At 62.6% G+C, this 14,901-nt stretch overlaps 1 protein-coding gene across 6 annotated transcripts in view; it reads left to right on the plus strand.

Annotated features, from left to right (window-relative positions):
- SYNJ2 (synaptojanin 2) overlaps positions 1-14,901 on the plus strand; it is a 65,568-nt gene that overhangs the window by 40,607 nt on the left and 10,060 nt on the right. For 5 of the 6 annotated variants that reach the window (XM_084889700.1, XM_084889701.1, XM_084889703.1 and 2 more), the window contains exons 8-22: positions 1,252-1,424; positions 2,830-2,911; positions 3,485-3,634; positions 3,715-3,880; positions 4,150-4,338; positions 5,161-5,242; positions 5,409-5,549; positions 6,461-6,653; positions 8,908-9,066; positions 9,665-9,821; positions 10,623-10,740; positions 10,908-11,123; positions 11,698-11,776; positions 12,659-12,827; positions 13,192-13,359. In XM_084889700.1, coding sequence (XP_084745826.1) covers positions 1,252-1,424; positions 2,830-2,911; positions 3,485-3,634; positions 3,715-3,880; positions 4,150-4,338; positions 5,161-5,242; positions 5,409-5,549; positions 6,461-6,653; positions 8,908-9,066; positions 9,665-9,821; positions 10,623-10,740; positions 10,908-11,123; positions 11,698-11,776; positions 12,659-12,827; positions 13,192-13,359 — 2,242 coding nt within the window. The remainder of the gene's footprint in view (positions 1-1,251; positions 1,425-2,829; positions 2,912-3,484; positions 3,635-3,714; positions 3,881-4,149; positions 4,339-5,160; positions 5,243-5,408; positions 5,550-6,460; positions 6,654-8,907; positions 9,067-9,664; positions 9,822-10,622; positions 10,741-10,907; positions 11,124-11,697; positions 11,777-12,658; positions 12,828-13,191; positions 13,360-14,901) is intronic. The other variant, XM_084889702.1, reaches the window with a different exon arrangement.

The following is a 14,901-nucleotide window of genomic DNA, read 5'->3' on the forward strand; positions in this document are numbered from 1 at the left end:
GTTTCATTTGGCCAGACCTGCTCTTCCTGTTTGGTTTGTTGCTACTAGCAACGCGATTGAGAAACACCTCCCCTCCACCCATCCTGGCAGCTCATTTTAAGGCAGAAGGAAGGAGGGGAGCAGAACCAAAAAGGAGCCCGAGGATGTCTCTCCCTGTGTGCCTTGAGTTACAGGGAAGGCGCCTCCAGCGACCTGCCGGCCGGTGGAAGTGCCTCTTGGGCTGACAGGCTCCTTTGGCACAGGACGGGCACAGGGTGGCAGCGGGCCTGCGGCCCAGGCCGGGGAGGGCAGGCTCCTGGACAGGTGGGAGGGAAAGAGCTGACATCCGCCTGCAGGAGACCTGACCAGTGTCCCACGGAGCCCGGCTCCCGCGGCCCATCAGCTCTGCGATGCTGAGGTCCGTGCCCGCAGCCGGCCTGCGACCCCGTGGTGATCAGGCCACAGGGACAGGCGCTGCTCCCGACAGTCACTGAGCAGCGCCCTGTTCAGTTCATCCGACTTCATCTTTGTGGCAGCACTGCCTTGTCGGCCGCACCAGGCATTGGTTTGCATCCTGGCTCCTGGTGGACAGGTGGACGGGGCCCTGAGTCACAGGACCAGACACCTGCAAGTCCTACTAGTCCTTCGGGGTCCTTACATCTCTGGACAAGCCTGGCCGGAAGCTGTGGGTGGGGAGGCCTGAGGCCAGTCCCTGGGTGGCAGCCCGGTCTCCTTCCCTCGGGGCTGGAGAGAGCTGAGGGGGCGAGGTTCCTTGTGTGGAAGGGGGGTCTCTGCCAGGAGCACCCAGAGGACCGTTGGAGACCCAGCCGCTCCAGAGCGCCCCCACCTGGAGGCCAGTGCTTGTCTGGATGGGGCTGGTTACCAGGCAACCAGGAGCTGGATTATGAGCTCCCAGCCTGCCGGCTGCTGGGCGCCGCGGGGGCCTGAGGCACTTGGTGCCTGAAGAACAGAGTGGTCCTTCCCTCCGGCCCTTGGAGAGCCCGCAGAGGGCGGTGCCGGAGCAGGCCTGGGGGCGGCTTCCTCGGCAGCCTCACCCGGCCGGGCTGCCCTCGGCCTCGGGCGGGCCTTCTGTAGGCAGGATGCTCTGTGGGTCCGTGGGCCGGCTGCGAGCTTCCCTCGCAGGGTCCGGGCCGACAGGCCGCGTGCTCCGGTGAGTGATGGGTCCGCCGCCCGGATTCCAGCCGGAGAGTTTTGCTGCCGGTGTCCGCCCCCGGCCCCCCGCACTCTCACCGCCTCCCTCTCCCCCTCCAGAAGCTGCTCTGGGCTTCCTGCCACGCTGGCGACACGCCTATGATAAACTTCGACTTCCACCAGTTCGCCAGGGGCCGGAGGCTGGAGAAACTGGAGAACCTGCTGAGGCCGCAGCTGCAGCTCCACTGGGACGACCTGGACGTGTTCACCAGGGGCGAGAGCGTGAGCCCACGGTGAGTCCCCGCCCGCCCTCTGCTCCCGCCCTCCGCTGGCCCAGGCCCACGGTGAGTCCCCACCCCCCTCCCCTGGGCCAGGCCCACGGTGAGTCCCCACCTGCCCTCCCCGGGGCCAGGCTGCTGGGGGCTGGACCCTCCCGGCTGTGTGCCTACCCGCCACTTGCCAGGCTGTTTCCCGGGCCCCAGGTTCCAGCCTCTCCTGCCCCTCCCGCCCCTCCCGCCATCAGAACACGCTTTTGAATGTTGTGGGAGATAGGGAAGCACATTAAATTTGCCAATAAAGGCAACCAGGCTAGAAAGGGAGCCATGTAACCGTATGACTTCTCCAGCCAGAGGAGAGAGCCCGCGGGCGAAGGGGTGGCTGGCATAACCCCGATTGCCCACGGAAACAGGTGTGGGTTCTGCTGCTCAGCTGAGCGGAAGAAGGAAGTCCAGTGTCCTCCAGTCACAATACGGCTGATCCCCATTGCTCCCCCTGGGTGTGCAGACAGATGTGCCCTGCGTTGCCTCCCGCAGTGATGCCAAACCTGTGACCCCAAACCCACACTGCCGGCGTTCACAGACAGCTCCTCGGGGAGAGCCTGAGCCGCCGGCCGGCGTGTGTCCCCCCGGGCTCTGCCCTCGGTTCCGCTCTCCCGCTGCCCTCTTGTTAGTGCCCGGCTTCACGTTGTTGTGCACTGGGTTGGCGATGTCACTGTTGGAAACGGCCCCAAATATGGCGCTCAGTGCCGTCCAGGGACCCTCGCTCACTCGCTCGGCACAGGAGGGGTGTGACGTGACTAACGGAGAGCTCAGGAGGCTGGAAGAGCTGAGCTCCGGGCTGAGGAACGCACAGGCTAAATAAGGCATCTCTGCCAGCGGAGCCCATGGCACAGGCCGCAGCGGAGTGGGCGGTGGAAACGCGTGGCCAGAGGCTCAGGGGCTGTCTCCCGCCAGCAGGGGCTCAGCGTTTGTTCGTGGGCTAGTGGTTCACCGATAGTTCACGGCCACGTCCTGAGCATTTAGAATGACCTGGGCCCTAACCGGTTCGGCTCAGTGGATAGAGCATCAGCCAGCGAACTGAAGGGTCCCAGGTTCGATTCCGGTCAAGGGCATGTACCTTGGTTGCGGGCACATCCCCAGTAGGGAGTGTGCAGGAGGCAGCTGATTGATGTTTCTCTCTCATCGATGTTTCTAGCTCTCTCTCCCTTTCCCTCTCCCTCTACTTTCCTCTCTGTAAAAAAAATCAATAAAATATATTTTAAATAAAGAATGACCGGGTGTGCGGACTGCCGAGCGTGTGCCCTGAGGTCCTGGTGAGCTCTGAGGGGCCGCGTTTTGGGGGCCCGTGTCACACAGAGGCCGCTGTGCTGCACCAGTGCTCCTCCCGACAGCACATAACCGTTTCTCTCTGCTGCCTCAGTTTCCAGAAAGGCACTCTGCGGATGAACTGTCTCGACTGCCTGGACCGAACCAACACGGTGCAGAGCTTCATTGCGCTCGAGGTCTGTCCTGCCCCGGCCTCGGGCCCTCCGCCGTGTCCGTGCCTTCGCGGGCAGCCGGCCAGCGCTTTCGTGGGCTCTCCGTCACTGTGGGGAGGGGTTGGGGTGTGCTAGGCCCCTGCCGAGGTTTTCCCTGGGGCTGGCCGGCCTCTGACCCGTCAGGCACACGTCAGGCTTCTCAGACGTGGTGGCCCAGGGGCCAGGAGTATTGTGAGCCCACTGCCGGGCGGAGGCGGGCAGGGGCTGTGCGAGGAGGCCGGCTAGAGGCCTCGGAGGGAACCTAGTCTGCCGAGTGTCTGTGTGCTCTCTCCTGGCTTCAGGCCAACTGCCCTGCTCGCTGGGCACCCCCTGGTGGTGGGGCAGGGACCTCCATTGGTGGGGCAGGGGTCAGAGGAGGCTGGGAGGGTGGTAGTGGGGGCAGTTGTGGTGCAGGCCCCATTCCTTGCTAAAAGGTCCCCTCGTCCTCTGGAGGGGCAGAGGGATGGGTGGCCTGCCGGACAGGGGCCCACGGTGGTGGGAGTGGGCGGCTGGGGCAGCTCCTGGGCCGAAGCCGACGATCCTGTTCCCACCTCCCAGGTCCTTCACCTGCAGCTCAGGAGCCTCGGGCTGAACTCCAAGCCCATCGCCGACCGCTTCGTGGAGTCCTTCAGAGCCATGTGGTCCCTGAACGGGCACAGCCTGAGCAAGATGTTCACGGGCAGCCGCGCCCTGGAGGGCAAGGCCAAGGTGGGCAGGCCGCGGGAGGGGTGCGGGCGGGGCGGGGGCGGCGGGGGGTGCCCCTCACGGCCGTGGCCCGCTCCCGGCAGGTGGGGAAGCTGAAGGACGGGGCCCGGTCCGTGTCCCGCACCATCCAGTCCAACTTCTTCGACGGCGTGAAGCAGGAGGCCATCAGGCTGCTGCTGGTCGGGGACGTGTACACGGAGGAGGCGGCTGACAAGGGACGGATGCTGCTGGACAACACGGCGCTGCTGGGTACGGGGCCTCTCCACCCCCAGGGGCGTGTGCGGTGCCAGGGGGCGGCCCAGGGGGCGGGGGGCGGCACTCCTGAGCCTGCGGCGGACGGCAGGGCGTGTGGCCGTGACGGAGCCTGGCAGGGGCCCGCGCTGCTCGTAGCTGCTTCCCACGCTCACGAGAGGCTCTGCCACGCGCAGCCACACGGCAGGCAGGAGAGGGCCCCGTCCGCGGTCCGGGAGGGGCCGGCCGGCGGGGTGCAGACCGATGTGCCTGCGTGGCCTCTGCAGTGACGCCCAGGATCCTGCGGGCCATGGCGGAGCGCCAGGCGGAGTTCACACACTACAAGCGGGTCCGCGTCGCCATGGGCACCTGGAACGTGAACGGCGGGAAGCAGTTCCGCACCAACCTGCTGGGCACCGCCGAGCTCGCCGAGTGGCTGCTGGACTCGCCCCGGCTCTCCGACCCCGAGCCCCAGGGTGAGCCCGCGGCTGGCCCCTTCCCGGGGCAGCTGGCCCATGAAACGTGGTGTTTCTGTTCCCGCCCCGTCGGGGGTTAGCGGGCTCAGGGTCCCCCTCAGAGCGCCCTGGCACTGAGCTACCCGCCGCCTTCTCTCGTCCAAGCGCTTAGGTTACCACAGCACGACCCCCCTTCACACGGATTCGCAGCTTTAGGTTTTGATCACTAGAACCTCTGCCCAAGGAGGAAGGGGCAGCCTCTTCCCAGGAATCATGTCCCCGTGAGGGGCCAGGTCACCACTGGCCACGAACGTCCGCTCCTGCTTTCCCCCAAACCCGTGGTCAGCAAACTGTGGCTCTTTGGCCCCTCGAGTGTGGCTCTTCCACAAAATACCACGGCCTGGGCGAGTCTATTTTGAAGAAGTGGCATTAGAAGAAGTTTAAGTTTAAAAAATGTGGCTCTCCAGAGAAATTTCCATCGTTGTCCTGTTGACATTTGGCTCTGTGGACTGATGCATTTGCCGACCACGGCCCCAAACCAACCATGCTGCTAGGTGCAGCCACATCAAGCTGTGCGTCCGTGTGCTTTTTAAGGACATGGTCCCAGATTGGACCTCACCTTTGTCTTAGATCTTGCGAGGTAGCCTGCAAAGGCCTCCGAGCTCAGGCCTGGGAGAGGAGATGAGTGGGGGAAGGAGAGGGTGGTTGTGCGGAGCTCCGCCCAGCGGGCTGGATGAGTGCCCCTGGGCAGAGGGGTACCTGCACCCACAGGCCAGTGTGGCGCCCCACGATGGCGCTGACCTGGCCGTGGTGGCTCTGACGTCCTTCGTCTCCTGCCCCCAGATGACAGCAGCCCGGCGGACATATTCGCCGTGGGGTTTGAAGAGATGGTGGAACTGAGCGCAGGGAATATCGTCAACGCCAGGTGAGCGGCGGGCGCCCGGGTGCGGGAGAGAGACGGACACTCCCGGAGGGTGTCCGGGCAGGCCCAGGGCCACGGGCCATCTGTCACGCGTGTAAAGGATCCAGCTGGAGGGAGAGAGCCCAGGGCCAGCGACGGTGACCGGCCTCTGTCCCCTGTCCTCTCCCAGCACCACCAACAGGAGGATGTGGGGCGAGCAGCTGCAGAAGGCCATCTCGCGCAGCCACAGGTACATCCTCCTGACCTCGGCACAGCTGGTGGGCATCTGTCTCTACATCTTCGTCCGTCCGTACCACGTGCCGTTCATCAGGTGAGGACTGGCGTTTCGGAGCACCGTGGACACACACACACACACACACACACACACACACACGGAGCTTTGTTCTGGCTTCCTCTCCGTCCTGCCATTATTCCCGGTAAATGGACGCGAACCCCCGGGAAGAAACCAGGCTGAATAGGACATTGTCTGCCGGGGAGCCGGCCACAATGGGGCCAGCGCGTGGGAAGCTGGGCCCCTGTAGGAGTCTTGCGTCACCCACGCTCAGCTCAGCGCAGGGGCAGGGCCGGGCGCCTTGTTGACATTCTAGACGGGAAACCTCTGAGCCAGAGCTGAGTAAAGGAAAGGCCAATTCTTTGCCTCTTAAAAATTTTTTTAAAAAATCGAAGCACGTGGGCAGAAAGCCTCCACAGCAAGTGTGGGCCTCGGTCTGTCACCTCACACCCGCTGTGAGTTGGCGCTTTAAGGCGATCAGGAGTCAGTATTGAACCTCCTACCCGGCTGGGCACGGCCCTGGGTGCTCCCTGCTCCTCAGCACGCTGCTTCCTGGCGGCTCCTCCGAGCTTGGCGGGAGAGCCGGCGGGTGGCGGGTGGCGCCGTCCATGGCGGCAGCGATCGGGCGGCCGGGATGGAGGTGTCGCCTCAGGGCGCTTTGTGGGGAACTTTTGTGGGTGCCGAGCCCTTGAGAGTTGGGGCCGTGGAAGAGGCGCTCCCAGCCCACGGGGCGGCTGCTGGGGCGGGCGGGGACAGGCAGCGGGGTTGATGGTCGGGGCCCCGGTCACCGTGTGGCTCGGCGTCTGCAGATGGGACTCAGCGGCTCCGAGCCGGTGGTTTTGGCGTTCTTGGCTGCGGCCTCAGCTGCGGCCCGGCTCTCCTCCGTAGCCAGACAGGCTGATGCTCTTCCCGAAGCCCTGAGAAGCCCGCCTGTGCCCCTTCCGTTGCAGGGACGTGGCCATCGACACGGTGAAGACGGGCATGGGCGGGAAGGCGGGCAACAAGGGCGCCGTGGGCATCCGCTTCCAGTTCCACAGCACCAGCCTCTGCTTCGTGTGCAGCCACCTGACGGCCGGGCAGTCGCAGGTGAAGGAGCGGAACGAGGACTACCGGGAGATCACCCAGAAGCTCAGCTTCCCCACGGTGAGGGCAGGGCGGCCGCGGCCGGCGGGGGGGGGGGGGGGAGCGGGATGGGGGGGGCCGGAGGTGGGGCAGGCCCTGGCCTCCCTGCGCAGGCCCCACGGGAGGGTTTCTGAGCTGAGAATGGGGGCAGGCACAGGGGACACCCCGGAGCAGGGTCCCTGCCGTGGTCCCTGTGCTGGGGGAGGGGCGGCCTCGGCTGGTACAGTGGAGGCCAGCCCGGGCGTCCAGCCTGGACGGACCACGCCCCGTCTTTTCATACGTCTCTGTGATGTCTCACATACCCTGTGTGTTCTTACATGCGTTTTCCGGTTTTCTGATTCAAGCGTGTGGAATGGGAAGGAAAAGCAATGTGTCTGCCCTTTGTCTGAGCACAAGGCTGTCTTCCTGCGATTCGGTCTCGGCACGTACATTCCGTGGTGGCTCCGATGAGAAGGCCGTTTTCAAAGCCAGGGAATGTCTGACTCAGGAGTCACAGGGCCGCCAGTCACAGGGCCGCGCTGCCCTCTAGTGGTGACCCAGAGCTTTTCGTTCTGAGGCCGCAGATTTGCCTCCCAATTCAGCTTTGAATGTTCGGTGCCAACCTGGCCGCACACCGTCAGCCTGCTGCAAGCCACCTGTGTCCCGGCGGGAGGGCCGACCTCAGCTGTGATCCCAGTGTCCGCGCCACGGCCCGCAGGCCGCAGGGAGGCCGGGCCCGGAGACGGCGCCTCCTTTACCGGCGGCACAGGCAGGCGAGGCAGGAGGCCTCCGTTTTCAGGAACAAGGGCTGCAGCCCTCGGCGCCCTGGTTCTCGGATTAAAGAGGAAACAGGGGAGTTGGGAAATTGGCGCTTTGTCATTTTCCAGACTCTGTAGGACATTATCTTCCTCGTGTGTCTGTGTAATTTAAAAGGTCGAACCTTGTCACTTAGTGCATTCAAAATACGACCTATTGGAAGGACACATTCTAAGTATTAAAAGAAAGGTAGCTCCCTTTTCAGCAGTGGAAGTAATGAAGGTACCTAGAAGTTGGTATTCTACACCTGCATTGTCCGGTAAAGGAGTTACTAGCCACATAACAGCTATTTAAATGGAAATGAATTAAAACTGAACAAAACCCCCCCGTTGTGCTGGCCACATTGCCAGTGCTCCGTGGCTGCAGCGGCTGGCGGTCCCGGCGTGGACTGCGCGGGCAGGACCGCGCCCGTCACCACAGAAGGTTCTGGAGAGCCTGCTCTAGCACCCACTGTCTGTGGTCCTGGTCATTTTAATCTCCTGCCCAGACAAATGCTGGGGGTTGGGGTGTAGCAGAACAGAAACAAATGTGGGAGCCGAGTTCAGATCTTGTCTTTATCACACACTTGTTGTGTAGTCTTCAGCCAGTTTTCCTGAACTTTTTTTTACCTGGAAGAGGAGCCGGCAAGGTGTGCCTCAGGGGCTGCGTGAGGGGTGCCGGGACAGCCCAGCCGGAGACAGGTGACAGGAAGCGGCCGCTCTCGCCGTGATTCCTGCGGGAAGGGAGGGCGAGGGACCGGGCTGCCAGGCCCGAGGGACTGGGCCAGGTTGTGGGGAGGGTCACAGATGAAAATGTATGGAATCCTGCCCTGGCCGGTTTGGCTCAGTGGATAGAGCGTCAGCCTGCGGACCAAAGGGTCCCGGGTTCGATGGCGGTCTAGGGCACGTACCTTGGTTGCAGGCTCCTCCCCAGCCTGGATCCTGGTCGGGGTGTGTGTAGGAGGCAACCAATTGATGTGTTTCTCTCACGTCATTGTTTCTGTCTTTCCCTCTCTCCCCCACTCTCCCTAAAAATCAATGGAAAAATATCCTCGGGTGAGGATGAACAAGAGGAAAAGGAGAAATGTATGAAATCTCTGAAGCTTTAGGAAGTTGCGCGTCCTGAGCAATTTTACTTATTTCCTTGCACCTCATCCTCACAGCAGGGATGTTTGGGCGGCTCTTAGGGTTTGGATACAGAGGCAGGAGCTCCGCCTGCCCATCGGGGGGCAGCAGAGCAGACGTTGGCAGCCAGGCCGCGGGGACGAGGGGGGCATTTCTCCAATCCATCGAAAGCACGATTATTGAGAACAAAAAGCAAGCCTTGGAGGAGCTCCCCAGCAGGCCTCGGGGATGGATGAAACGCAAGATGCGTTCGCAGAAGACTTTTTTAAAGTGACGTTTAAGAAAATGCGTCTGCTCTCGCCTGCGGGGGGGCTTCCCTGCCCCTCCCGCCTCCCCTGGAAGCTGGGCCTGAACCATGTGATTTTCCTCACGTTCAGGGAAGGAACATTTTCTCTCATGACTACGTGTTCTGGTGTGGCGACTTAAACTACCGCATCGACCTCACGTATGAAGAAGTCTTCTATTTTGTCAAGCGCCAAGACTGGAAGAAACTTCTGGAGTTCGACCAGCTGCACCTGCAGAAGTCCAGTGGGAAGGTGAGTTGTGCTTTTAAGGCCGTTCGGGCAGCTGCTGCCAGAGGGAGTAACGTGTAGATGTGGGGGCTCGCGTCTGCAGGGTAAGTTCCAGGAGAAGATTAAAAAGGATCGTGAAACATTGTAGGAAATGGGTGTCATCGTCGGTTCACACACACACACACACACACACACACACACACACACACGGCCTGCTCCCCTGGGCCCGTGTTCTCGCACCCTCCCCCTCGTGCACTGAGCAGGCGGCTGCTCCTGGGCCTCCCCGGAACCACGGCTGGACCTGGCGCTGGAGGAAGAGGAGGACTCACCTTCGGTCCAGGCTGTCACACACTTCGTGTGGTGAACAGGCTCCGCTTACGGCCTCCTTGCTCGTGCCCCTCACTGTCCGCGGGGCCAGCCGGCAGACGGAGTGATGGGCCGGTGTCGGGGGCGGGGTGCACCCAGTGGCAGTGAGTCAGACAGGCGGACGGACAGTCTCCCGGCTTTGCTAACTAGAAGGCGCACACACGCCCCGTTTGGCCCTATCTGTGAACGTGACGGGGGTCCTGGGACTTGGGAACAGGGGACCGCGGGGAGCACTGGCTTCCTTTCCTCCCGCCAGATTTTCAAAGACTTCCACGAGGGCAGCATCGACTTCGCACCCACCTACAAGTACGACGTGGGCTCCGCCGCCTACGACACGAGCGACAAGTGCCGCACGCCCGCCTGGACGGACAGGGTGCTGTGGTGGAGGAAGAGGCACCCCTTCGACCGCACGGGTGCGTGGGAGCCCCAGGCGGGGGCGGGGGCGGGGGCGGGGTCAGCACCGCGCGGCGGCACGCTGGTCAGCCGCCCGCCCGGTCACAGAAGGAACCTTTCCTTAACAACCCACCAGGAGTGGGTGGGAGGGGGCCATGGGAAAGAGAGGGGGACATCTATTATACTTTCAACAATAAAGATAATTAAAAAAAAAAAAAAAAAAAAAAAAGCGAATGGAGCAAACGGAACCCGGGAAGAGGATGTATGGGTGTTCCTTGAACTTTTATATAATTCTGAAATCATTTTCAAATAAGTTGAACGTTTAAAAAACAATAAGATAAAGTAAAATTAGATCATCTGTCTGTAAACTGGTACATAAACAACGGAACTTCTCTGGTGAGACACTTGCTGGGATTGCAGAGCCACGAAGTGGTCACACCTGCAGATTGAAAGGCGCATTTAGTTCAGATCCACGGGGGGCACCTGGTGGCCCCAGGCACCGAGCGGCCTGCGGCCCCCGCCGTGGCCTGGCACCTCCTGCCGTGCAGAGGGCTGCAGACCGGACCCTGCGCTTTGCACGGAAGCCCCGCAGCGCGATTTCCCTGTCTCTCCCCCCTCACTGTGCCCCCTGGGGAGGGTGCGGGCGGGCGGGGCTGGACCCTCCACAGGGGAGACGTTCTTGACCCCAGGTCCAGGGGTCAGAGTGAAGGGGTCTGACACGTGGGGTCCGTCCCTGTGGCCGGTTCTGTGCTCGGCACCCGTGTATGTTGACACCGTGCTGTTGTCTGTCTGTGGGTCTCTGGATTGGCACCCGTGAGCAGCTGGAGAGCTCAACCTTCTAGACAACGACCTCGACGCGGACACCAAGGTCAGACACACCTGGTCCCCCGGGTCCCTCAAGTACTACGGCCGCGCGGAGCTGCAGGCGTCCGATCACAGGTACGGCCCTCGCGGCCGCGGGCGCCGGCTGCTGGCTGAGACCCAGGGGGACGGGGGCCCCGGACAGCCCGGGGGCCGCAGGGCGGTGTCCGTGCGCGGAGCCCTGGGCGCGGGCGCGGTGTGGCCTCTGCCGGCTCACGGCCGCCGCCTCCCCTCGTGTCTCGCAGACCCGTGCTGGCCATCGTGGAGGTGGAAGTCCAGGAAGTCGACGCGGGGGCCCGGGAGCGGGTGTTCCAGGAAGTGTCCTCTTTCCAGGGCCCCCTGGACGCCACCGTGGTCGTCAGCCTGCAGCCGCCCTCGGCCGCGGAGGAGGACTTCCCGGAGGACGTGCGCGCCGAGCTCATGCGGACGCTGGAGAGCTACGGGACGATCGTCCTCGTCAGGTGCCCCCGCGGGGGTGGCCTCCGGGCTCCGCGGGGGTGGCCTCCGGGCTCCTGGGGTGGCCTCGGGGCTCCTGGGGTGGCCTCGGGGCTCCTGGGCTGGCCTCCGGGCTCCGCTGGGCTGGCGTCCGGGCTCCGCGGGGGTGGCGTCCGGGCTCCGCTGGGGTGGCCTCCGGGCTCCTGGGCTGGCCTCCAGGCTCCGCGGGGCTGGCCTCCGGGCTCCTGGGCTGGCCTCCGGGCTCCGCGGGGCTGGCCTCCGGGCTCCGCGGGGCTGGCCTCCGGGCTCCGCGGGGTTGGCCTCCGGGCTCCTGGGGTGGCCTCTGGGCTCCGCGGGGCTGGCCTCCGGGCTCCTGGGCTGGCGTCCGGGCTCCGCGGGGCTGGCCTCCGGGCTCCTGGGGTGGCCTCCGGGCTCCGCGGGGCTGGCCTCCAGGCTCCTAGGCTGGCCTCCGGGCCCCGCGGGGCTGGCCTCCGGGCTCCTGGGATGGCCTCCGGGCTCCGTGGGGCTGGCGTCCAGGCCGTGGGGGCCGCGGGGGCCGCGAGGCGCTCGGGGTTGACTGGCCCGTTTCCTTTATTCCAGGATCAACCAGGGGCAGATGCTGGTGACGTTCGCGGACAGCCACTCGGCTCTCAGCGTCCTGGACGTGGACGGCATGAAGGTGAGTCCGCGTGGCCCGGGCGGTCTCGGTCCGCGCCCCCTCTCCTCGCCGTGCCTTAGGTGTCGGCTCCGCGCGGGCAGGGGCCATGACCCTTCACTGGCATCTCCTCCTGGCACTTTGCTGAGGCGTCTGATGGCCAGCCCGGGCCACGTGCAGAATTTGGGAGAAAGGACAGGTTTTGGAGTCTCTTTCCCGCCGGGTTCCTGGGTCTGTCTTTGCTCAAGCCTCCGTAGGGGAGTGTTGCTCTCTTTCTATTGAGAGGAGGGGTGGGGAACCTCTGGCCCAAGGGCCGTATAGAAAGAAACCATTTGCCCTAACTGGTCGGGCTCAGTGGATAGAGCATTGGCCTGCAGACTGAAGAGTCCCAGGTTCGATTCTGGTCCAGGCCATGTACCTTGGTTGCAGGCATATCCCCAGTGAGAGGGTATGCAAGAGGCAGCTGATCTTTCATTGATATTTCTAACTATCTATTCCTCTTGCTTCCTCTCTGTAAAAAAATCAATTAAAAAATATATATATACAAAATCCTTTGGCCTGGCCCTGCCCAGGCGTGAGGGGTGAGTTAATTCAATGTGTGACCGAACACGGCAGGCTGGTGGTCTGCAAACAAACAAACACCCAGTGGCCCGTGACGGGAACAGGGTTCCCACCCTCAGAGCCTGCGCTTTGGGATAGGCAGCCCAGGTGCTTTCCATTTTGACGATTTCGAATTCACTGGGAACGAAAAGCTGAGGAGGGTGGTCTGCCTTCTGCCGAGACCCGGAGCGAGCCTGCTGAGGCCAGGACCCGCCGTGCGGCTGCCCGGCTCCCGGCAGGGTGTGAGCGGGAGGCACGGCCCCGGCAGGCCTGGGCGTGCGGCGCTCACCGGCGCTGTCCCCGCAGGTGAAGGGCAGGGCCGTGCAGATCCGGCCGAAGACCAGGGACTGGCTGCAGGGGCTGCAGGCCGAGCTCCTGCGGAAGCGGGAGAGCCTGGCGCCCGTGTCACCCACCGCCAACTCCTGCCTGCTGGAGGAGGGCTTCGACCTCACCAGCTCCGACTACGAGTCCGAGGGTGAGCGGGCGGCAGGGCGGGCAGAGGGCACTCCCAGCGGTGGGCACGGGCGGTCGGGAGTCCTTCCGAGACCGGCCTCGGGACAGACACGGCTCCGGGCAGCGTGTCCCGGCGATGAGGCGGGCAGCCCGCGTGTGCGGGAGGATGCATGGAACGGCAGCGAGGGCCGGAGACGTCGAGGCTTCCCTGGGAAGCAGTGGTTGTGAGGGTGTCAGGGCTTCGGTGTGGTCCCCGTCCCAGGCATGAACGGAATCCGGGTCCCGTCCTGGGGTCATGTGGGCCGAGGGGCCCTGGCACCCACTGTCAGCCTTGGTGCCGAGACCGGCCCCTCCCACCCTGACCGTCTGTGGCTCCGTGTTCCCAGGGGACATTCTGGAAGAGGACGAAGACTACCTGGATGAGCTGAGCCAGCCCGTGGTCTCCGACAGCGAGCTGGGCGGGGACGACCCCTCCGATGCCCCCGGCTCCACGGCGGCCCCCCCCAGCAAGTCGCCTGCGCTCCCCAAAAAGAAGCAGCACCCGACCTACAGAGGTAGCGGGGCCTCTCCCTCCTAACAGCCCTGGGCACCGTGTCTCTTCTCGGCATCTCGGCGGGATGCCGCAGTCGGGCCCCGCCCCGGAGGGCTCACCACGCGGGCACCGCGAGCGGCGGGCACAGGGCTCCGGGGAGGTGGCAGCTGCCGCCACGCTGCTTTTCTCCAGTGATTCGTGTCTTACAATGTTTGGTGCCCCTTTAATATCCCAGATTCATGATAATTCCCATTTATCCTGTGTGTTCCAACAGCACAGCTCTGAACTGACTTTACATTTGATTTTTTTTTTCCCCTCTCCAAAACTTTTCTGATTCAGCCCTGTAAGAGGCATGTTCAATATCTGTGCTAAGTTGCTGGCCTGTTTTTGTTTTTTTTTTATAGCATGATATTATATAGTAACAATTTTATACATTACATAATTACATATATATGTATACATATATGTAACTAATGATATCAACATTAGCATCATCATATCACCATTGACTGAAAGGCATGGGGATTGAATTGCAAGTCCCCAGATTATATACCCTGTTTCCCCGAAAATAAGACAGTGTCTTATATTAATTTTTTCTCCCAAAGTTGCGCTAGGTCTTATTTTCAGGGGATGTCTTATCTTTCCATGCGCTAGGTCTTATTTTCGAAGGATGTCTTATTTTCGGGGAAACATGGTAGTATAGTTGACTCTTGAATACTTTTTTTTTTAAACATTTTTCTTGATTTCAGAGAGGAAGGCAGAGGGGGAGAGAGAGAAACATCAATGATGAGAGAGAATCATTGATCATCTGCCTTCTGCTCACCTCCCACTGGGGATTGAGCCCACAACTGGGGCATGTGCCCTGATCTGGACTCAAACCTGGGACCCTTCAGTCCGCAGGCCGACGCTCTATCCACTGAGCCAGACTGACCAGGGCCAGGTGCCTCTTGGAATGAAGACTAGAGCAGCGAGCGTGTGGGCTGCCCAGCCACCTGGTGGGCATCCACGTGGACTTGAGGGAGGGGGTGTGGGAGCCAAAGTGAAACAGACCGGGCTGTGCTGCAGTGAGAGAAGACCTGACCTTTCTCTGCGTTCACACATGATACATACATGGAATGAAACATGAGCGGCACTTCCTCATGCTGCTCTGAGCCTTGGAAGGCTTGGGCTGGGTCAGTGGTCGGCAAATTGCGGCTCTCGAGCCACATATGGCTCTTTGGCCCCTTGAGTGTGGCTCTTCCACAAAATACCACGTGTGGGCGTGCACGCAAGAAGTCGGTTTTTGGCTCTCAAAAGAAATGTCAATCGTCGTACTGTGGATGTTTGGCTCTGTGGACTAATGAGTTTGCCGACCGCTGGGCTAGGGGGTCTGGATGGGGATGTTGGTGAAGTCGCGGGCCCTGGCTCGGCGTCTGGGAGCTGAGAGCCCGGACACCCCACGTGGGGCTGCGGCTGGAGGACGAGCCATGGCTCTCGGGGTCACGCAGTCGGTGTGTGTGCAGCGTGGGGCTTAGGAGGCTCGGCTTCCCGCTGCCGCCTCTGCTCGGTGCGGATGCCCGTGGCT

This window comes from Pipistrellus hanaki, assembly GCF_964339955.1.
Source record: "Pipistrellus hanaki genome assembly, chromosome: 7".
Taxonomy (NCBI): Eukaryota; Metazoa; Chordata; class Mammalia; order Chiroptera; family Vespertilionidae; genus Pipistrellus; species Pipistrellus hanaki.